The following is a 23,398-nucleotide window of genomic DNA, read 5'->3' on the forward strand; positions in this document are numbered from 1 at the left end:
TGCCTCCCAGTAGTCACCCTTCATGAAATCCCTCTGGCTGACATCTAATGAAGAGAACACAGACTGGATTATAAAGACCGTGGCTTCTGACTTGCTAGCACCTCTCTCTTGCCCACTTGGATGAAGCCAGCTGCCATGCCATGCTGTGAGATGCTCTATGAAGAGGATATATGTTAAAGAACTGAAGGAGGACTGGGGATATAGCTCAGTTGGTAGAGTGCCTGCCTTGCATGCACAAGGCCCTGGGTTCAATCCCCAGAACCACAAAAACAAAAAACAAAAAAACTGAAGGAGACCTCTAGCCAGTAGTTTGCGAGGAACTAAGGACACAGCACAATAGCTTGCAAGGAACTATTTCCTGCCAACAGTCATCTGAGTGAGCCTGGAAGCAGATCATTTCCTGTGGAGTCATAACATGACTGCAGCCTTCTGAGAGACACTGAGTCAGAAGTCCCAGGTAAGCTGTGCCAGGATTCCTGACCCACAGAATCTGAGCTAATGTATGCATGTGGTTCAAAATTGGTGCTTTGGGGTAATTTGTTACACAGCAGTAGATAACTAGTACAGGCAAGGATCAGAGCAATGACAAGTGGGAAATGTAACAGACACCACCAAGGAGTTACCATGAATGAATGAAAAAACTAGGAGATGAAGGGGCAGGAGAAGTCAAGTAATTTCAAGAAGAGCACAGGTTCTGAAAAAAGACTTCCTGGCTTTAAGTTCCTGCTCTGCCCCTTGCTATCTGTGTGACTCTGGGCAAGTCATTACAACTCTCTGAGCCTCAGTTTCTTCATTTGCAAAATGGAGACAATAAGAGTTAACTAACTTGCCAGTGCCTGTCTTTTTTCTTCAGCCTGCCTCAGTGCCCAACACAGTGATGAATGGCACGCTGAAGCTGCTCAGCAAGTTGGCTGGGGCATTTCAAGAAGGTTTAGTGTTCATCCTCATCTTAGCAATCAGTGCAATTTCCTTGCATCTCAAGAAGACTTCACGAGTTCTGCTGCACAGCCCAGTGCCGGGGAAACCAGTGCATTTCTCCACAATGCTGACTTGTCCTCCCCACTTGCCTTCCCCTGGGAGCAGCTTGTGAGTACTGCTTTCCTCCCAGGGAACTTGGGCGACATGAACAGGCACTGAAACCATAGCCTTGACCTCATTAACACTGCTTTAATCATGCAGAATTAGCTGACTTACATAGACTTTGCCAGAGTCAAGTCCAGCCTCTGAGAGGAAGATGGCCTGGATTTGTCCTCCAAAGCCAGGTTTTGATTGTATGAAACATACTTTTTATTTCACAACAAAGGAAATACCACCAGATGTGAGATCCTCTTACCTGTCTGGGCAGAGCAGGCATGGAATCTGAGGCCACTGATCGCTGAAAGCGCTGGGGTTGCTGCATCATCTGTTGTAGAAGGAATGAAGAATGGTCAGGCTGTGGTGGTGGCGGTGGGGGCAGTGGCGGTGGTGGCTGCAGCTGTAAGGTAGCAGTGGCGGTGGAGGAGGCAGTGGCTGAGGAGGCCTGCGCTGGTGTAGGCTGCTGCAAATAGTGAAGCAGGGATGGCTGCCTGGAGGGGGCAGGCATGGAGGGCATCTTCTGGGGGCCTGGCTCAGAAACAAAATGGGACAAAGGCTTGGTGTTGCCAAAGGTAAATGGCTCAGGGGCTTCTGGGCTGGAATTTGCCAGCCCCTGTGGCATGATCATGCTTAGGCTTTTGGATGAATTGCTGGTCATGGATTTGAAGATGGCATTTGCTTGTTGCTGCTGCTGCTGCTGCTGCTGCTGCTGCTGCTGTTGCTGTTGCTGCTGTTGCTGCTGCTGCTGGCTTAGCTGATTACTGCTGGGAGTGAGGCTCCGGATCAGAGAGTACTGTGGTGTAAAGGACTGCTGTGGCAAGCCTGGGCTGGAGAGTTTCTCTGGGCGATAGGGCGGGGATGGCCCAGGATTGCTGGTGGGTAGAGCAGACATCAGGTGTCCTTGAGGACTTTTGATTGTAGAGGACACCAGGTTTGCAAGAATGGAACTCTGTTGGCTGAATTGTGGCTGCTGATTGAGAGCCAGGCTAGGGAGCTTCTCAGGAACATAATGCAAGGTGGGCCCCAGAGCAGCACTGGTGCCAGACGCCATGCTGGAGAGTAAGGCATTGGGCGAGCCTTGCAGAGTGCTGCTCGAGGAACTGTTGGATGACATGCAGGATACCATGAAGCTCTGAGGGCCAAAGGGTGGTGGTGGCGGTGGTGGTGGTGGTGGGTGTGGTGATGGCACAGGACGGTAAGGTGGGGAGATGCCTGTAGGAGGCAGGCCAGACCAGGCGGGGCTAGGCCCTGGCTGCTTTGTAGCAGATCCCTGCTTGCTGGCTGCCAATGCTTTCAGCTGGTGGGCATGATGCCACTGCGGCACTGCTAATGGGGGCAAAGTGACAGGTAATATGGCCTGGGCCTGGTTCTTGGCCTGTGTTGTTGAAGGACTGGCTGAGACCATCTGCTTACTGGTGGAAGGAACAGAATGGCCGATCCCAGTGGAGGAGGGCAGGATTGGAAGTGACACGCCAGTAACTTGGCTGCAACTTGAAGCAAAAACCTTGCTGGAACCAAGGCTCTCCATTTGTGGCATCTGAACTGGAAGCTTGGGAGGCATGCCTATGGTTGCCGGGGGAGGACGTAAGACCAATGGCTCTTCTGGCTTACTCCCCAGTATCTTCTCAAGATCTAATTCAGTTGAAGAAGGTTCCTGAATTTTGGTTAACTCTTCCAGCAGATCTTGAAGTTCCTGGTCTTCGGCAGGTGTGCTGTTTTTCTCATAGCAAGAAGCAGAGGGTCCTTTCAGCCCCATTTCAGCAGTTGGTGGCACCCCAAAGGGTGGGCCTGTGACACTGCCATTCATGGGATTATTCTCAAGTAGTAATGACTGATTAGCTACTCCCATCGCTGCAGAGCTAGGATTCATTGTTAACATGGGAACCTGCATCTCTGTACACAGAGTACTGGCATGGGCACCTGGACCCATAGAAAGGGTGACATCTTCAAGGCAGGGCCTCTTAACTTTATTGGGATAACCCCCATCAGCCATGCCTGGAAATTGGTAATTGTCTCCTTCCTGCCTCCTCTTAATGGTTCCCTGTGGCTGAAAGAGAAGGAAGAAAGAAAGGGATGGGGAGGGGGAAGAGAAAAATGTTTATAAAGGCTTGGGACATTAAAGCTAATGAGTAGGAAACCTGCAAGATAAAACAGATCTCTCAGATTAAGACTTATAGTTGTCAAAACTATAAAATCTAGCCTTTAAAAAAACATAATGCTTGTTTCTTTGTTCTTGTGCTTGATTTCAACGCCCCTGTTACATTTCAAATAATGAGTTATGCTACTTGGATACCAAACAGGATACAAAGTCCCACCAAGGGTATTCTTTACCCATGTAATGGGGAGCTCAATAAACCTATGCCCAAATCACTCAGTACACCTGTTGCCAAAAGCAAGTGCTTGAAAGCAAAGGAGAACTGGCTGAATATTTACAATTCCTACTTGTCTGTGGACAACCCTGTCTTGGTGTAAATGCATCAGGCCGCACTGATAGACCAAAACTCAAAAAGAATGAAGTTGATCTGGGAGTGTTCTTGTGGGCAGCTGTCTAATATATATTGTTTAGAAAAAAGTACAAGTTTCAGAACATTGTAGTTCTCATTCCATTTATTTTTATTTATACACACACACACACACACACACACACACACACACATACACACACATTGCTTATGCATGCACAAAAAAATAACTTCGAAGAACCTATACCCAAACATTTGGAGTAGCCATTTCTTGGGGATTACTGGCAATTCCTTTCTATTCTCTACACTTTTGTATTGTTTGTTTTTAATGAGAAGGACTTGTAATCCAAGGAGGGAAAACCCAAGTATAAAGTTATTTAAATAAGAAATTCCTCTCTGCAGATGTATCCTCAGGTTGGGGAGATATGAAACAGCCGGAAAAGGCCCCACTGTGGGATCTGTACCATGGGAGATCTGTTCCCCACATATAAAAGCACAACCTTTAGGAACAAAGCAAAACTGCTAGTAATGCAGTATTTCCTACTCTTTCAGGGCTTTACACACTCATCAATGGCTCTCATGTAAATGACCACGAACTGCCTGTTGAAAGGTAAAGGGGGAAAGGGAGTTGGGTGGAGCAGTGCATGTGGGAATGATCAAAATAAGAAAAGGAAGAGAGGGACTTGGCAATCACTTGAATGTCAACAGGTGAAGAGGTATAGTTCTCCTAAAGCACTTTTTCGCATAAGAACTCCCCATTTCAGCTTTGGAAGTCTGTCTAGAACATACAGTGCTGATATCCCCTCTTTCACCAGCATGATAGAGTCATGGCTCTTCTGGCCATATGAACAAAAAAGTAGATCCCCCAGGGCTGTGAGTCTCAAGGCTATGCCAAACACTCAAATCACTCAGAAACACCCAGATTCCCAGGACCTCCTATCACAAATCAATTGATTTAATCTCATCTAGGATTAGGGCTTGGGCATCAAGAATTTGTACATAGTCCCATGGATGATTCTAAATGGACAGCCTGGTTGAAAAACCCCTGGCCACAGGCGTGGATGGAAGCAGGAAAGCAGAAGGCCCTGTTTCTGTGGCAGACACAAAGAGCTCTTTGCCTTGCCTCTTAACCTCTCTGAGTCTCAGTTTCTTCAGTTGCAAAAGGAGTAGAAATACAGCTCTTATGCCCTTCTGCTGCTTTGACTATTAGGTAAAATGGGGCAGATCTTGTGGGACCTAGTAAGGCCTCACCAACTGGTACCTGGAATTACTAAGACAGATCTGGAAGGGCCCTGGTAGGCTAATCCCTTATTATTACTGACGGGTACCTTGAGACCCAGAGAGTGGGCAGGGCTTGCCTGCAGTGGCTCATCTATAGGACAACAACCAAGCCCAGAGCAGACACAAGGCCCCTCCACAACCGCTCAGCTAGCTCCCAACCCACTGTCGTCATCCATCCCAGCAGCAGAACACTGCACTGCCCCCAACAGAAGGAGCAGCCACTTTGAAAGAACTCACATACTTTGTCTTTTCTTTTGAGATGCTCATGACCCAAATGAGGGCAGTTTGAGAGGTAGCTCTGCCACCAAATTCATCTGAGGCCTGAACACTCTGATAAGGCAGGAATGGTTGGGGATAGGCAGAACAGGCACAGGAAGAGGCTAAACCAGTTATCTGTGCCCCCTTTTCCATCTAGGAGCCTGGCTGGTACAGCAACCATGGTGTTCTAGAGCTGTCCAGGCAGCAGCTCAGAGAGTATTTAGCCTACAAAAGATGCTCAATGAATAGCAACTGAATGAAGAAGGGACAAATGAACACAGATGGTTCATCACACAGGGAGCTTGGCCATTCACTCAATCAATTATGGAGCAGTACACAAACAAGTCACTGGGTCCTAATCTGATATTTGGCCCCTTCTACATTCTCCTGAAGAACCCAAAGAAATTTGATATGTTAAAAATAGAAATGTATGAAATGGATCCATCAATATTAATCGAGTGTGCGTTTTTCATAAGAATTCCTTGCAGGGAGTCTGGGCTGGCAATGGCTGAGCCCAAAGTGCCATTCATCACATTTTGAATTATAAGACAGTTTTAATGATAGTAAAATCAATGCATGCTCAGACAGGTAAAGGATGGGGTGGGATTGGGGGAAGGAGAGGAGGGTGGAGATGTTAGTGGTAGCAGACTGCAATCCTGACCAGGTGGGTTTCTGAAGTATTTGCTGGCAGACTTCATGAACTTCCGGGCCGTTCACTTAATTGTCAATCTACCATGAACCTGCTGGGACTATGGTGGTAGAGGATGGAGAAGTCAGAGTCCAATAGACACTGAAGGTAATATTAAGGACCACTGGTGAAGGAAAGAAGGTTGTGCTTCTGAGAGAGCCTGTGTGCATGTACCTTTTCAGATACTCATCAATTGTACCCATGCAAAGGGTCCCCACTTAATTCAAAGTCAAGAAAACAACTGATTGTGCATACATGATTATACAACCTGTGTGATTCTACATCATGTACAATCATAAGAATGAGAAGTTATACTCCATTTATGTATGATGTGTCAAAATGCATTCTACTGTCATGTATAACTAATTAGAACAATTAAAAAAAACAACTGGTTCCTCTGCAACAAAGCAGATCCCAGGCCACCTCCTTGGGTGGGGGTGGGGGGCAAAAGACAGCTCATTCTGGTTGTATCTGATTTCCTGGGCCAAGTGCCACCTTTGCTATGCCAAGTCTACAGCTGGACAGTTGCTGGCACTCATCACATTGAAAGTTTCAGTAGGATGTCTAATGAGAAGGCAGATTCCCCTTGTGTGTCCCCCTAGGAGTCCCCAACTAGGTTGATGTTTCGGCAGAGGGGCAACCACAAGCTTCTCCTGAGATTTCTTTTCTCAGTGGATGTAAATGAGACTGCTTGTTACAGGATGTGCAGCTCCATGTTTTGGATTTGATGGTAAAAGCTATCAGTGATCAGCCTGAAGCACCCTGGCTGAACAGTGAGAGCAGCAGCCAACCCACATCAAGGCCAAGGATAGGGATCTGTGCTCAGCCTCGCTCACCTAGCATCTTCCTCTACCTGGAATCAGTGAGACATGGGTCTCTACTAGTCACAGTTCTGCCCCTAGATAAGGCTTGCTTCAGTGCCTCCTCTTTCACAGTTGCATCATTTCTTATTTATTTCCATTGTGAGAGGCTGGCTGGGTCTTCCCCATGCTCACTGCCACCTTTGCCAGGTCCCCTGGGCCAATGGGTGCTGCTGCTGAGGGTCTACCTGCCCAGGTCATGTGTTTTGTACTGAGTCCCATGGAAAAACTTCCTTTCTCAATTTCCCCAATCAAGCTTCCAGACCTTTCTAAACAAACCTTCCCACTTTCCATGTGTGCTCTTTTCCAGTCTCTGTGATCCCAGTGACAGTGCGCTATTAGTTCCAGCTACCAGCCATCCCTTGCTTCCTTCAGGCCACATATTGCACATGATCCTGCCCTCATTCTGTGACAATGAGTGAAGCCATAGATGCTGGCAGGATTCCTAGAGAGCAGATCTAAACCCTCCATTCCTACAGAAAACAGAAGGGGATATAATTTGCATTTGGTTACACAGTCAGTTAAGGGATAAGGATCCTAGACCTCAAATGTCCCATCTTCCAGTCAGAGCCCTCATGAGTCCAGGCTTTGAAGGTAGAAATGAATTACTTTCTCTCCATACATAAATGCCTGCAGAGTCCCATTTCATAATCAGGCAGACAAAGCCACCAATGTGATCCCATGACCTTATAAACATTCATTAAAATGCATTTTGAAGCATGTGATGGCTTCTCCACCCCCTAAGTCATGAGAAAACAAAGGCCATCCTTCTGATTGGGGCCAAGTTCAGCTGTGAAGTCAACATTATTTCTGGTTCTGTCTGAACAATGACATATGGCAACACTTTCCTCTCTACATTTTTAGTTCAGAATGACAAAAAGGACAAAAATTTCTTAGAAAAAGGAATAGAGTATAAGAATACAGTCCAGGCTCATAAAATGGAATAAGCAAAATAAAGAACATAACTTATGAGCAATACTCTTTCCAAATATGTCTGGCAGACTGTTTTAAATGTTTAATTTGGGACTCTCTTGCTGGAAGTTTCACATAGATACCAACAAAAGGTCAGCAAAAGGTATGCACAGTTCCTATTGTCTATGAAGGTAAAAGGTCAAAGGTAGCCAGGGAGCCTCATTCCCCCTCCAGAGGTCACTGGGCACTTAGGCTTTGTGTAAGGTTACTGAAGGTAAAAATTGCCTGTGGCCTCTTCAGTCTCCTCATTCTCATTGTCTCCACTGTTTAGCTCAGGCCAATTTGCTTCCTGGTTCTCCTGGTGTCTCTCCTACAAGTACATTCATACGCTATCAACAATTTAATCAATACTGTGACACTTCCCTCCTATGAGTTTCCAAACACTTGGTGTTGGCCAAACGGACTAGATTTCCAGCCCTCTGAGGACAAGGATGTTCCCCAGTAGACCCGCTCAGAAGAAAGTAATGAAAACGTAGCCCGAGAATAGATAAGACAATGGTGCATCATGACTGGGTTAGCAGGGAGGGGGTGAAAAGTATGAGAATATGCCTGGATATATGCATGGGCTCAGATGAATATCCATTTTAAATGCTTATATTTGGGCATATGTGTCATTTGCATGTTTGTTTCTCAGTGGAATGTTCCAAAACACTGAAACTGAAGTTTGTGTAGGATGACAGGACTCTCAGCATTTCCAGAATTGCAAGAAATGAGACTCTGGAGAATCAGGGTATTTGGCATCGGCAGGGAGCCTTGAACGCTGACTGGCTTCGAGAGGAGTCAGTGCTGTCTCAAGAACCAATCTCCACTAATGATGGTTTGGAGCAAGAACCTCGGCCTACCAATAGAGGATTTCCTGGTGCACTAGACTTCCCTTGAGCTAGCAGAAATTCCATGCTCAGCACTAGGTGCAGGGAGAGGCTCCTAGCGCCAACTCTGACTACAGCATGCTTCCTTTTCTTAAAATGAGGGTGGAGTGATAAGATACATGGTCTCAGCACGGCCCAGTCATACCCAGTTCAAGCCAGTGGCAACAGCGAGAGCCCAGTAGGCATTGGCAGACACACTGACTCCATGTGTGCTTTCTGACAAGTCCCTCTGCAGTTGCTGTGGGCTCCTCTGTCACACACAGTGCTTCAGCAAGGGGACCAACTGAAGGTTACAGATTGGGTGGAGCCTCCTGACTGCAGTCCCTGAACATCTGCTACTGGAAAAATATAACTGGGGCACATTCAGGCCACACAGTCAAGGAACCAAGAAAAGATCCTTTTTCTGGAATGCTCCAAAGAGGTGGAAGACTTTAGAGGTGAGGAAGGAAGTGCTCCTCCAAGTGCCTGGGCAGTTCTTACAAATGCCGGACTTCCCTTCGTCTGGTGAGCCAACGAGACCAGTGGAAAACACCCATGAGGAGAATGCTTAGACACCCCGCTAAGCAGACAGGCCCAGATATTTCATTGGCTGGTGGGCTGTGAAATCCCATCATTATGCTGTAAGTAGTTCCAGGCTGCCCTGGGCTATGATGGACCCTGCCCCCAGTTTTCCATACCTCCACCTGCAGCCCATGTGCAGATGAATGAATCATCTACGCAGGCGGAGAGTGTAGACTTGCATCCAGAGCAGCCAGGGAGATGGAGGACAGCCATGCCAACAGCCCTGCCTTCACACTACACAACACTATTTGAGGCCTCAGATTTGGCTGATGAATGTATATCAGATGTGGAGCACTTATCTCCACCTCCCTTGCTCCCTGGATACTCAGGCCTTCCTCTCACAAATGTCACCTTCTTGGCTCTGTCTCTAAATTCAGGATGCTTTAGGCAGTGGAACGCTCCTTGCCAATGGTGATTTGACAGTTGGGGAAGTCCCTGGACTGATCCCTGATGGCATGAGAGGATTTTTAGAGGGGCTACTGGTATATTTCAGGGATATAATATAATGCTTGGCAGAGTTAAACTGCAGCAATAAGGAGCCACTAGTTAGAATGGTTTAAGCTGTGTAGAAATCGTGTGACATATGGGGTAGCCATGCTCATCATCCATATCATTTCTAAGACTGGTTGTGATTGGATTAATGTAATAGCACCAGTTCTTACAGCGAGACCCTACCAGCCTTGCGTCCATGCCCCAGTTCCCCTCATGACCCAACCCATGCCAGGCTGCCCTATTAAAATTACTTTTGCACTAGCAGTTCTTGGGGCCTGTCTCTGCACTGTCATTTAGACCTCAAAGGGTCATCCAAACCCAAGGGGTTCTATGGCTGAATACTATCCCATCATAGGATAGACCACATTTTATGTAGCTATTATCAGTTGATGGATATGTGAATTATTTCTTCCTTTTGGTTATTATAAATAATGCCGCCATGAACATTTGTATGCAAGTTTTTTGTTGAATATCTGCTTTGTTTGTTTTGAGAGTGCAATGGCTGGTTTATAGGATTTAATTCTTGACTTTCTAAGAAACCTCCAAACTATTTTCCATAACCTAAGTCCTCTTTGAAAAGTCCACCATTTGTGGGGGGTTGGAGGTCTCATGAAAAGGGAAAGCAGCAAAGTAGAGGAAAGGAATCAGAGAGAGGAGGGAGGAGAGGGAAAGGGGAAATATTAGGAAATGATATTGTCCACATTATGTTGTTATATTCTTTACATGTATGAATATGTAACAATAAATCCAACAATTATGTATGATTATAATGCACCAAATCATTTTGAGCCTGTTTTCTTACCTACAAAATAGGGAGAGAGATGCTACTTTACATATTTATAAGGATTACATGAGCTTAGAAATGAAAAGTTAGCATAGTGCCTGGTGTGGTTGTAGCTACCAAATGAATATTCTTTCTACTCCTGAAAATGCAAACACATTCCTGGTGGTCCTAAAAGAGCTGTTAACATGACATACTCAGCAGCATTTGCTGTTCAGGGCACATCTGTCTTTAGTCACTGGCTGTGCTTCTGAACAGCTGTGTGCAAGGCTAACTTTTGTAAACCAAATCATAATAAAATGCAACAAGAATTTGCCACTGAAAGGAAATCCTCAGCATATCCTTTTATGAAGTGAAAGATCCCTCATCTAAGCTTATTGTATTTTTTAAGAGTATGCATTTACCAATATCACCCTTTCTTACAGTGAACCTTAATTCAATGTTCACCACAAGTACATGCTGATGTTCCATAGCCCCAAAGCATAGAGTAACAAGAGTAGGTTACATATTGGAAACAAAGACAATTAAAAACATGTATTTAATATATGATATGTGGGCAGTGTCTATGATTGCCTAATTAAGTGTCATATAGGCAAGGACCTGTATGTGTGTGCGTGTGTGTGTGTGTGTGTGTGTGTGTGTGTGTGTGTGTGTGTGTGAGAGAGAGAGAGAGAGAGAGAGGAGGGGGGAGAGAGAGGGTGGTCATGATAGTGGTGAAGGTGGTGATAGTGATAGTAGGGGTGCTTGAGTGGGGAGATGATAACAGTGGTGATAGTAGTGGTGGGAGCAGAGGTAGTAGTGGAGATGGAGCAGGTGATGTAGGTAATGGTGATGGTGGTGGTGGTGGAAAAGGTGGCGAAAAGTGACAGAGTTGATGGGTAACTGTGCTCTTGGTCATGGTGGTAGAAACATGATGGTGTGCCAGTGCGAGGGGGAGGTGTTCCTATAGGATATTCCACTCTGTAAGAAGCTCCACTGACTGGGCCTGAGGAAGAAGCTTGATTTAGAATGCATTATTAACGGAAACCTCAAAACAGCTTGTCTCTTGCATTCATTCATACTTAATGTTTTTCCTTATCTGGGAAATTGAAGCTGAATTGCTGGGGAAACACAGGAGATTTGTGTTTGTTAACGTGATGCCAGTAAAATAATTTTATGTCAGGAAGGGGCAAGGCAATTTAAGTTCCTTAGATGTCATGTGATAAAAAAATGAGAGTGGTTAGCTACTGTACACTTAGCTGTGTGAAGTCATTTATTCAGAAAGCAGGTGTTGGGTGTTGGTGTTTGCAGACTGACTTCCTGGAGGAATTTTATCTAGGCCAAGTCCATTGTTCTAAACCCTAAAGGCTTGACTTGAGGGAAGATGAGAGGCAAGAAAATGTTTAGCTCTTTTGACAGTCATACAGGCAGCCCTAACACTAGACATCAGCACCTGAAGCTTGTTCTAGAAAAAGAGGCAGCTAGAGTAGTAGTGGACTTCCCTCCATCACAGAGATGGAGATGTCTGAAAATGCAAGGCAAGGCTGCTGAGTGGTCCAGAAGAGACCCCACCAGAATGAGCATGTGCCAGAGAAGAGGGGTGCCAAGCAGACAGGAGCTGGAATTCTAGTGGGGCGGACAATGAGAACAACAGGAACAAGACCAGAGCCAGCAGTATTGAAAAAATAGTGATGTGATAGGTGGGGGTGGGGGGTCTTCTAAGGAGGAGACATTTAAGGGAAGGAGACTAATGCAGAAAGGAGCAGGCGGAGAAGCACAAGGACACAGCACTCCAGGCAGGAGGATAGCATGTGGGAAGGCCCTGGCCCTGGAGGGAAGGCTGTTGGCCTGTTCAGGGATGAGCAGGCGGCCAGCATGCCTGGCACACAGCGAGCTGGGGAAGTAGCCAAGAGCTTGCAGAGGGCCTTGCAGGTCATGAGGAGGGGGCTGGATGATACTCTGTTTGCAGCGCGAAGCTGAGGAAAGATGGGTTTGATGCTTGTGAAACGTCTCTGGAAGCCAAAGGGGGGAGAAATAAATGTTATAGGAAGAAAAAGGAACAGCTGCAGATGTAAGAACTCTCAAGGAGGATGGGATTCAGAGTGTGGGGTCTGGGCCAGCTGTGGCATGGTGGCACGGGGTGGAGGGAATGGAGAAGCCCTGTGAGTTCACCTTAAGTGAGTAGTGAAGAGAGTGCCCATGTACTGGGGGCAACAAAGGCCTCAGGAAACTCAAACCACATGCCCAGTGACCTGAATCATGCTTGGCAAACTTTTCCTGGAAAGGCCAAGATAGTGACCGTCTGAGGCTTTGCAGGCCATGTGGTCACAGTTGTGAACTCTGTGGTAAACAGTACACTAAGGGTTCGAGCAGCCATGCATTAACTCAACTGCATTTACCAAAGCAGCTGCATGTAGTTCCAAGTCCACAGTGTGTGAGCTGAGCCTCTTCCCCTGGGAAATAAGGTATTTCCGAAATGCCCTCACTACACTGCAGGGGGACATGCAGGCCTATTGTTAGTAGAAGAGTTGGATAAGCAACCTTTTTGGAACTGAAAAACTTAAACATTTCCACTATAGTGCAAATTAGGTGACCATTTCTGAACTGTGTTGGTTATGCTGCAGTCCTAAATGCTTTGCTTCACCTACACTAATGACACTTATTATTGTGCAACCGTTGGCTAGTGTTCCAAGGCAAAGGCCATTTCCTCCCAGATCCCCTCCGCTGTTGGACAATTTGCATATTGTCTAGTGGATTAAAGCATACCCTCCTCCCTTGGGCCTTCAATGGGCTTTCTAATAGGCCTTGGTTTCTACCCTTTCCTCCCCCATGCCAGTTGCTCTGACTGACCTTGAGGCCCCTATGATGGGCCTACACATCTTTCAACCCCACAACATGCTCTGTGAAGATCGGACTGCTTCCTACTCATCTCTGTATCCCTAAAGCACCTAGCCTTGCTGACAGGGCTCAGCTGGCATCTGCAGACTACAATTACCCATTGGAGCAAATGGCGTTCTGCAGGGTTATCCTGTTCTCTTCCAGTGTAAGGCTTCCAGAAAACACTTTTCAGAAACTGTAACATTGGAGGGAGTCAGACAAAAGCACACCTGTGCCAAGGGGCAGGAGGCATGAGGGAGGCAGGCAATGACAAAAACAACTTTGCCCAGGTCTGGGGTCTGGGACCTCAATGGTCAAGTCCACTGGCTCAAGGATCATGTCTGTCTTCCTAACTTTGGAATCTAGGGGATGACCATCTATGAGAAGGGAGGAGGGAGATGAGAAGGGAGGGGGAAAAGGGAGGGGTGGACAGTTTTTTTGATACATTATTCTATATCGACTGCAGAAATCAAAATATGCAGCCCAAACCTGAGAAGCACATGCTCCCCCCACCCCCATCCTGTCATTGCTAGAAGTGTGGAATGCAGTCCCCCAGGGCAGCCTAGGATCCATATATCTAGCTATAAAAGAACAGACAATGAGTTCTCCATCTGGAAAGGTCCTGTGAAAGCAAGAAGAGTCCATCTGCAGAGGTCTGCCCACAGTTTGGGGTGCCACAGGCCCACACTCCAGGGCATGTCCCCTAGAAGGCAATTGAACCTGAGGCCCAACTTGGCTGTGCTCTCCTGTCACCCTTGCCCTGGGGGATCCAACAACATCCCCTCCTCTCCCTGGTACCATTCCTCCTCCAGACACCTGTTACCTTGGGCCTAATATTAAGGAGACAGGGGGAAGGAACTAGGCAGGAATGTAGACAAGGCCGGTGTGGGCTTCTGGAAGTTCAGAAATAGGCTCCCAGATGCCTGTGGAAGCCAGCTGCCAAATGGAGCTCCCCTAGCAGCATCCTCCCCCTCCAATAGACTGCAATTTGCAGGTCACCAGTTTGCTGAGCTGGGCTACCCAAGCTCATCTGGGGACCCAGATGCCAAGCCCAGTGGTATCCTGCGAGCTGACTGGTGCTCAGCCCTTGAGGAAGAGATCTGTTTGCAGGCAAGGCTCTGCCTGTTTCTTGCCCTGGTGAGGTGTTTGTAACAGGAAAGGGCCCTTTGCTGCAAGAGAAGGAGGAGGGAGCAAAGGGAGAGAACAGTTGCGTGCTCCATGGGGAGTATCCCCAAAATAGCAAGGCGCAAGCGCACTGTGGGCCTTGACCCAGAATGTTGAAAACTGCACCATACATACAACTCTCCTCAGTGCAGTGGGCCTGCTGATGAGGCTGCCGTACCCTCAGGGGTCCTCTGTGTTCCTACCTGAGCACCAAGGACACATTTACTATTGCCCTCCTGATGGAAAAACAATTCTGAGGCAATGCCATTCTCTGATCAATTGAACAAATGCTAAGATCAGTCTACCCTGTGTGCTTTAGAATGCATCCACATCCATGTCCTGCTTATCATCCCTGAGACCTTTACGTAGACAGAGAGCAAAATTATTAGGCCTACTTCACTGACGTGCAGACTGTGGCCCAGAGGCTCGCCTAAGAGCTCAATAAGTGGAGAGACTGCTGCTTCCTCGATGAGATGGTGCCTGGGCTCACCTGGGTTTTGACCATACACACAGAATACCCTCTTTGGGGGTCAGACTTGTACCCAGAACACACCCTCAGCCTGTGTGAGGGATAATGGCAAGGACCCCAATCCCTTAACCTGGGTCTCCCATCCAGACTTCTAAGAGTTGTTCCAGTTCTTAGCTGGCCAGTCCATATCCTGGGATCTTCATGTCTGGTTTGCTGCCAAGTTGGAGAGTCAGTGATGCTGGTCACAGGCTCCAGGGAACCACTAGGTAAAGATACTTCACCTGTTTATGGGATGAAATCCAGGGAAGAGGGGCTCTCTTTTGTCCACTGCACTAACCTGAACACCCAGAGTTGTGCATGGCCTGCCAAAGGCCCCACAGATATCTGAGTCCCTAAGTGGGAGAAGGGAGGCAGCAAAGTGGGGGGAGGAGATCTGAAGACAGGCAGGAAAACCTCTCATCTCTGTGACACTGGGAAAGTCCTTGTCATCCCTGAGCCTCAGTCTCCTGTTTGATGAAGTGGAAGTTGCAATCCCTCTGTCACAGGTGCAACTGAGGTAATGCATACAAAGTACCTTGCACAACAGTCACTCAACCATTCTCTCCTCCAGATTGTACCACAAACTTCAGAGTAGTATGGATTTGTTCCCAACGGGGGAAGACTGAATAATTTGCTCCTAGACTGTGAACTCCTGGATATTAGGGAGGGTATTTGTTCAAGGTCTCAGAAAGTGCTAGTCACAGTACTAGGATATAGTCTGAGATCTGCTTCCAGAATCCAGAGCTCTTTTGAAAGAAAAAGCATGTGACTCCAAAGCAGATGGGCACAAATCTTGAACAAGATCACACACTACAGGAAGAGGGGAATACAGCGCCTCCTACTGGGTTTTTCTAAGGTCACCAATCTAAAGAAGAGGAACAAAGGGAAGGTATTTTTGTAGTCATCTGAATCTCTATACTGTTATACCAAGGACTCCTCTCTCCTGCCTCAGCCCCACTTTCATTTAGGGGAGAGGAGACAGGCTGGGAGTTGGTTTTGGTCAGTCTGTAGGTAGGAAGCACACTGCACTTGAAGTCACCCAGATGGGAACCCTAGATGAAACTATCTACCTTCTAGATGGCCATCCTTCTGTGAGTCTTTGGATTTCTCAGGTTTAATTATCTTCACCCATAAAGGAGAATGATAAGAATAATCTGTCCCTTCCAGCCCAGAGTGGTTGGCAAGCTTGGAAGGACTACCAGGCATGCCAACACCTGGGACCTATAGAGCAAGTTATTAAGTATCATTAAGTTACTGAACACAGAAGATAAGCAAAGAGTATGGTATCCCTTTCTTTCATCAACTGTGCATGTAATGCCCTTAGTTCCTCTTTTCGTCCAGGAGCTGCATTATGAATGGAACAGGTGACTGCTTGGAGCTGAGGGAATCTTTGCAATTTTAGTGGGGTATAGACTGAGAAGGAGTTGGCATGTGACATGTACCAGAGTCCCAACTCCATGCACACTCTGGAGGACTCCCAATTTGTAGGGCTAATGGCTTTGAGATTCTCACACCAGTAATCAATCGACCTAAAGATCTGGGGAAGAAATCCAGATCTTAACTTCAAAGGGAAGGACCAACTGTTCTGCCTCCTGTTGAAACTCCGCACACGAACTGCAGACTGGATGCCTTATTAATCTTGGATAGACGCCCAAATGTGCAAAAGCAAAACTCCTCTTTTCCCCACATCACAAGTCATTAAGCAATCATACTACTAAAGGAACAAATAAATGGTGCTGAAAAGGTATTTGCATTGCTAAGACTTCTGATGACTACTCTTGCCTGATACATACTCAGTGTTTTGTGGTTTTCAACATGCTTTAGGTCTAAGAGACACAGAGAGTGGTGATGAGGATAGCAGGTGCTGAGGTCTGCCACTTTCCTAGGTTTGTGGCTTTGGTCAAATTGCTTGAACTCTCTGAGCCTCAGTTTCCTGGAGAGACTAATATCCTCTTCTGCTCGGGGTTGTGGTGAAGATTACAGGAGGTAGTGTCTTCCACTATGTATATTTGCTTATCAAAGTGCCTAGCACCAAGTGAATGGCAGGTATTCTTGCTGTTAGATCATTTTAACTTTGTTCTCATAAAGAGCAGAGGATGGACAAAAACCCTGGAGCTACTTTGGAGCAGATGGAAGACCAGAAACTTGGTTTCATGAGTGCTGGTCTTAGGCTAGAATAGCTGTCACATCAGATACATATATTCCTGCAATGGGACTCTCAATTTACTTACATGTAAGTCCCAGAGCTGTTTCAAAGGAACTCTCCTCTGGGACAGATAGAACTTTATTTCAAGACTTTGATTTGAGATGTGGATTTTTGGTTAGTTTGTTTTCCAGGAAAGCACAAGAAAACCAGTTCAGCCGAACGCCTGAAGCAGGTATCCATGTTAAGGTTGCTTTTGGGATGAGGGGTTATGTTTCTAGATATTCATGGTTTTGTGGATGCAGGGTGCAGATCCTTGGATGTTGGGAAGTATCAGAAGGAGAACACACAATGGAAGCATCTGAGATGTGGCTAAGGCCACACTCTGGAAATGTACATCCAGACCCTGCAGAGGGCCTCCCTCTGCTACTCACATTCTAGGCCCTATAGCAACTTATTTGGACAACAGGTTTCTTGGTGAACTCAGAGGTCACTCTCCTTTTAACCCATCAGTGGCTGAGATCCTCAGTGTGTGCAGAGTTCACAATTAGTGCAAGATACCTTCCTGAGGTCCCACAGATTGACCAAACACTAAAATTCAGCTGCTCTCACACCTCATCAAGAGCTGTCCTGGCTTCTCGGTGAAGGAAGCAGCAGTACTTGCCCAGCACAGTCAAAGGTGTGGGCTCTCTCAATGTCATCCCCTTTTGAGACCGCATGTCTTCCAGGAAGACAGATGTAGTTTCAACTGTGAGGAAGACTTGTCTGAGGGAGTTGTTTTCTGAGCCCGAGGCATATTTTTTGGATTCCCTCAACAGGGGCAAATCTTGCATCTTCTAGTACAGCTGGGTATTTTGAAAATAGGTCACTCAGAGCCAAGGACAGAGAACAAGGTGTGACATGGAAGAGGAAGAAGGGCTGATTCTGATCAGATCCAAGGTGTGACTTTGAAGCAATGAAGTGAAATTTTGGCAAGGTTTACAAAGGGCACTGGAGGCTGTCCACCAGGAGAGGCCAAACCTGGAAATGGCATGGCAGCTTCTCCACAGTGAGGGCCTGGCTGGCTGCTCCAAGGACCCATTCTAAGGACAATGCTCCCTGGGCATTGTCTACACTGCTGAGACCAAAGTGGTTACTTACCAGTTATACTTTTTAAAAGAATGTTGGTGGAGTGGAGAAGAGAAGGGGAAGACGACCCTACAACTACAACCCACTCACTCTTTTCCCCTTAGATTTGGCCCAAGTGGATGGAAACAAGTATGAAATGAAGGAGGAGTCTTAAGTCATGCTGAAACCAACCATGGACTCTGGGGCCACTACCAGAGACTGGTCCCTTACAGACTCAGTGATTGACCATGAAAGGAAAGTATGAAATAAAAAGGGTAGTTAGTTAGGATGGAGGTTAGAGATTTCCTTCTAGAAGATACCTCACAAGGGGCTGGCAGTTTGGAGAACAGGTTGTTGGCCAAGTCATAGCTGCTGTCTTATCTGACTGTCATTTCTACTAGAGTTGGGATTCCAGTAAACACAATTTTGTAAACATCTACATGTTTAAATTCATAGCACATTCTCAAAACATCGTTGGCAATGAGGGGGAAAAAAAGGAGAAGCACGATTCAATCACCTGCCCCCCCACACACCTGGGCACATATCAGAATCCTAAAATAAACAAAGTGGATTGCCCTGGGAATTGGAGAAGACAGGCACTCTAATTATGTGAAAAAGCATTACCTCAGACCTACGGCTCCCAGTTCTATGAACAGGAAGGAAGCAGACCCATGGCTCTATAAGAGCCATTTCCTCTCTGCTCTATTAATTTCAGAGATTAAGCAAGCCACTCCTCTGTGGGCCCAATACCCTGAGATAACAGCCATTGTGTTTGCAGCAACTCCTGCTAACTGAGTTAATCTCAGTAGACTGGTGATGTTTCAGGCTTTTATTGTCAAATTCAATCAACCAATGACTCTCATGATCTAACATGTCTTAGCCCCACAGAACTACAACTAGAACTGAAATGCTGAATTTCAGAAACTTGGATGATGTCTGAATTCTTAGGGTGGAAAGCAAAAGTTTGTCAAATAAGTTGTAAAGAGGACACCCAGGGACAGAGAGTTGAGGAGAACTCCTTTGTGTTCCCTACTCACTAACTTCTTTCTTTCATTATACTAGGAAGTTAATGTAAGATTTCTAATGCTTGCTATTGTGGCTGGATTTTTTTCATTTTTTTTAATTTTAATTTTTATTTTTTGGAACCAAGGATTGAACTCAGGGGAACTTGACTATTGAGCCACATCCCCAGTCCTATTTTGTATTTTATTTAGAGATAGGGTCTCACTGAGTTGCTTAGGGCCTCACCATTGCTGAGGCTGGCTTTGAACTTGCCATCCTCCTGCCTCAGCCTCCCTAGCCATGGAAATTACAGGTGTGCACTGCAGTACCTGGCTGCCCTGGCTGGTTTCTATCAAAATAAAAAGGAGGATTTTCTTTCTCTCACCTTTCATCCTTTTTCTCATTGAACAGGTTTAGTGCAGAGATCGCTGGACTGAGAAGCCAAATGGAGTCTTTGACTATATTTCCTGCTTTTCCACAAACCCATAAGGGGCAGGAGCAGCTCACTTCCTAGATCTTTTCTACATCACATATGTATTTCTTATATTTTGAGTTGGATCCCCACCATCAAGTTTGCATAGAGAATTTCAATAATACATCTCATGTTCAAGTTTAAGATTAGAAGCATTCAACACCCCCCGCCCCCCATAGCCCATTTTCTGACCGATTCCTGGAGCTTTCTGGGCTCCTGACGATTTCCCACCATGGCGAAATGGGGAAGCATGCTCTTGATTACAAGCCGACTTTTCCAGTCATCCATTGTTTGACCTGCAATTTTATTCTTGACTCTCCAAGGCGCTTCCCAAACGACCTAGACACAGGGCTTAGGGAGACAAAAAGTACACTGTCTTTCAGATACGAAGATGAGACCATTGACCCCGTGAATCACAGACTTCCACTCTGAGGACAGGTTTGTGTGGAGTCAGCCACATTCCTTTTCCTGTCTCTCTCCCCACCCGACCACCCTTGTTGAGCACCCCCACCCCCAGTGATGAAGGGCACTTCTGTGAGGCAGTTGGTAGGGATGAAGTGGCAGTCTCTGGCCATGGGGCAAAGCAAGGTACTGGAGAGCAGGGGATGGGTGGAGGAGCAGCCTGATATGAGTAAAAAAACACAGGGCACACAGATGAGGAATGTGAGCCCTAGGTCTGGCTTTGCTTTTGAGTGGTATGCTACGGCACACAGAGAGGCACTCTTCCATGGTCTGGGACACAGTTCCTTTGTATGAAGAACATGGTGGTTCAATCAAGTGATTGCTTAGGGTTCCTTAAGCTCTGTGAGAGTCAGCCTTAGGACCCATAAAGGAGCAGATACCAACATGGCCCTGCTGGTACCTGATCAAGTGTTCTCACCAACAGTTCAAGGCCCAAGTGATACTGGAAGGAAGCAATGGGTGCTGAAAGGAGCTCAAGAAACTTGGTGCACTGGTTTACAGGAAACAAACTGAGCAGGCTGTGACCTTAGCTACTCCAATGTATGCCCTCTGTGATGAATGAGCAGATATGCAAACCTGTAAAGATGTCCTTTCTTTTTGTTTTCCACAAGATAAACATGTAATAAGAGCTGTGCTAAGACATTCCTATATGAGGGCAGCCTGTTTTACTCATAGGTCTTCTTGGCAATATATTATGAGGCTCTAAAATCTCTGTCTGAACTTCTACCTCTAGAAAGACTGTGATTTCTTCCATTCTCCCATTGAGTACAATTAAAATCTCTTGACCTTAAATATAAAACAAATAAAGAGTCTTAAAAGTAGAGAGCAGGTAGACTGGAAAGGAACCTTGGGATTTGAAGAGTTCCTGGGTTTTCTTTTGCCTCATGTATTCCAGACTTGTTACTAAAGAAACCAGCAACCCAGAATACCAACAGGTACAGACAAAAAGGTCCCAAGAAAAGCCTGCTCTTTATAACCAGAGAAGCAGGAAAGGGATAACTTAGCAGGACAGAAAATGTTTGGATAACACTGCTCTAATTCAGTTGAAAACCAGAGAAAACACTGCAGCAAAGACTGATCAGGGTTTCTAGACTCTACCCCAACTTAGTGACCTGGGATTTTCACCATTGCCTAGCAGAAAGGAAGAGCCCTACCCGTGCTGATGTTAATGAAGGTTAAACTGGGGGAACCCAGTCTTCTATATCCAACTGGCAAAAATAAGATGATGCCCCTCTTTCCCTGTCAGAGGCAGTATCAGAAGAATTCAGTTAAAACAGAAGATTGAAATAAGATCCAGTTTTATAACATAACATCCAAAAAATGTCCTGGTTTCAAGAGAAAAGTACTTGTCATACCAAGAAACAGGAAGATTTTAAATGGAATGAAAAATATTATCAACAGATGTGTCACCAAGATGATGCACAGATGTTAGAATTATCTGGCAAGGATTTTAAAACGGTAATCATTTAAATGCTTCAACCAACAATTACACCATGCTTTAAACACAAAATAATGTCTCAATAAAAAACAATTTTATATATATGTGTGTGTGTATATATATATATATATATATATATATATATATATATATATGAACCAAATAGAATTTTTGGAACTGAAAAAACACAGTGTCTGAAATTCAACGCACGGGATAAATAGGAGCATGGAAAGGACAGAGGAAAAAAATTAACATGAAACAACAGAAATTACCCAATCTGAATGACAGAGAGAAAATGGGCCAGAAACAAAGTGAACAGAGACTTGGTGACATCTGGGATTATAAACAAAAGATTTCAAAAATATGCCATTAAAATTCCAGAAGGAGAGGAGGAAGGCAGAATAAGAGTGAGAAAGTATTTAAAGAATTAATGACTGAAAACTCCCAAAATTTGGCAAAAGACATAAATGTGGAAATTCAAGAAGGTGAGTGAACCCCCAAAGTATAAATTCAAAGAAATCCACTCCAAAAAATATGTCAAAATTTATGCAGCATAGGTAAATGCATGCTAAGAGAGAAATTTATAACACTAAATGCTCACATTACAAATGAGGAAAAATGTGAAATCAGTAATTGAATCTCTCACTTAAAGCACTAATAAAAGGAGTGCAAAATAAATCCAAAAGCAAGCAGAAGGAAGGAAACAATAAAGAGCAAAATAAATGATATTTAAAACAGAAAAGCAGTAGAGAGAAACCCAATGGGGAGTTAGTTATATGAAAAAAAATAATAAAATTAACAGACTCTAGCAATCTGACAATGAAAAAAAAGATGAAATACAAATTACCAATATTGTGAATGAATAACTAAATACTACCATAGAACTTGCAGGTACAAAACAGATAAAGGGATGCTATGAAAAGCTCTACATACAAAAGTGTAGAAATTTAAATGGAATGGATGAATTATTCTGAAAGTACAAACTATCCAAATTATCCACTATCAAAAAAATCTGAATATCCTGATATCACCTTGCACTCACTAGGATAAAAAAAAAATGCCACATTGCTCATGGGAATGCACAATGTTGCAGCTGCTGTGAAAAACAGTTTGGTAGTTTCTCAGAAAGGTAAAGAATGACCATTTGATTCCATAATTGCACTCCTAGCTATATACCCCAAATAATTGCAAATGGGCACTCAAACAAATACTTCAAAGCAGATGTTCACAGCAGCACTATCCACAATAATCAAAAGTGGAAACAATCCAGTCTTCATCGGAATAAACAAAATTTTGGAATATCCATATTATTCAGTCATAAAAAGGAATGAAGTGTTGCTGGGCACTGTGGTGGACACCTTTAATTCCAGTGGCTTGGGAGGCTGAGGCAGGAGATTCAAAGTCAGGCTCAGCAATTTAGTGAGGCCCTCAGCAACTTAGTGAGAACTTGTCTCTAAATAAAAAATAAAAAGGGCTGGGGATGTGGCTCAGTGGGTTCAATCTGTGGTACCAAAAAAAACAAAAGGAATGAAGTGTTGATATAAGCTACAACATGGAAAAATCTTGAAAACATGCTAAATGAAAGAAGTCAGTCACAAAGGTTACATATTGTATGATTTATTTTATATGAAATTTGTAGAAGAGGTAAATTCATAGAAATAAAAGGCAGATTGGTGGTTGTTAGAGGCTGAAAAGAAGAGGAACAGGGAACTAATTGTTTAACAATTAGAGTATGGTGTTTTATTTTGTGGTGATGCAAATGGCTAGGAACTAATGATTGCATAATACTGTGAATATTTAAGTGCCACTGAACTGTTATGTGAATTTTGCTTTTATAAAAAAAAAATAGTCACAACACCAAATGCTGGTGAGGATGTAGAGCAACTGGATCACTCATTTGTTGCTGGAGGAAATGTACAATGGTACATCCACTGTGCAAAACAGCTGA

The 23,398-nt window shown here is 45.1% G+C and overlaps 1 protein-coding gene across 4 annotated transcripts in view; it reads right to left on the reverse strand.

The window, feature by feature from the left end:
• Positions 1-23,398, reverse strand: part of MAMLD1 (mastermind like domain containing 1) — a 111,415-nt gene that overhangs the window by 41,075 nt on the left and 46,942 nt on the right. For 3 of the 4 annotated variants that reach the window (XM_079124292.1, XM_079124291.1, XM_079124294.1), the window contains 2 exons: positions 19,743-19,901; positions 1,334-3,121 (listed from right to left, as the gene is read on the reverse strand). In XM_079124292.1, coding sequence (XP_078980418.1) covers positions 1,334-3,121; positions 19,743-19,838 — 1,884 coding nt within the window. In that variant the 5' untranslated portion in view covers positions 19,839-19,901. The remainder of the gene's footprint in view (positions 1-1,333; positions 3,122-19,742; positions 19,902-23,398) is intronic. The other variant, XM_079124293.1, reaches the window with a different exon arrangement.

This window comes from Sciurus vulgaris (assembly GCF_902686455.1).
Source record: "Sciurus vulgaris genome assembly, chromosome: X".
Lineage (NCBI taxonomy): Eukaryota > Metazoa > Chordata > Mammalia > Rodentia > Sciuridae > Sciurus > Sciurus vulgaris.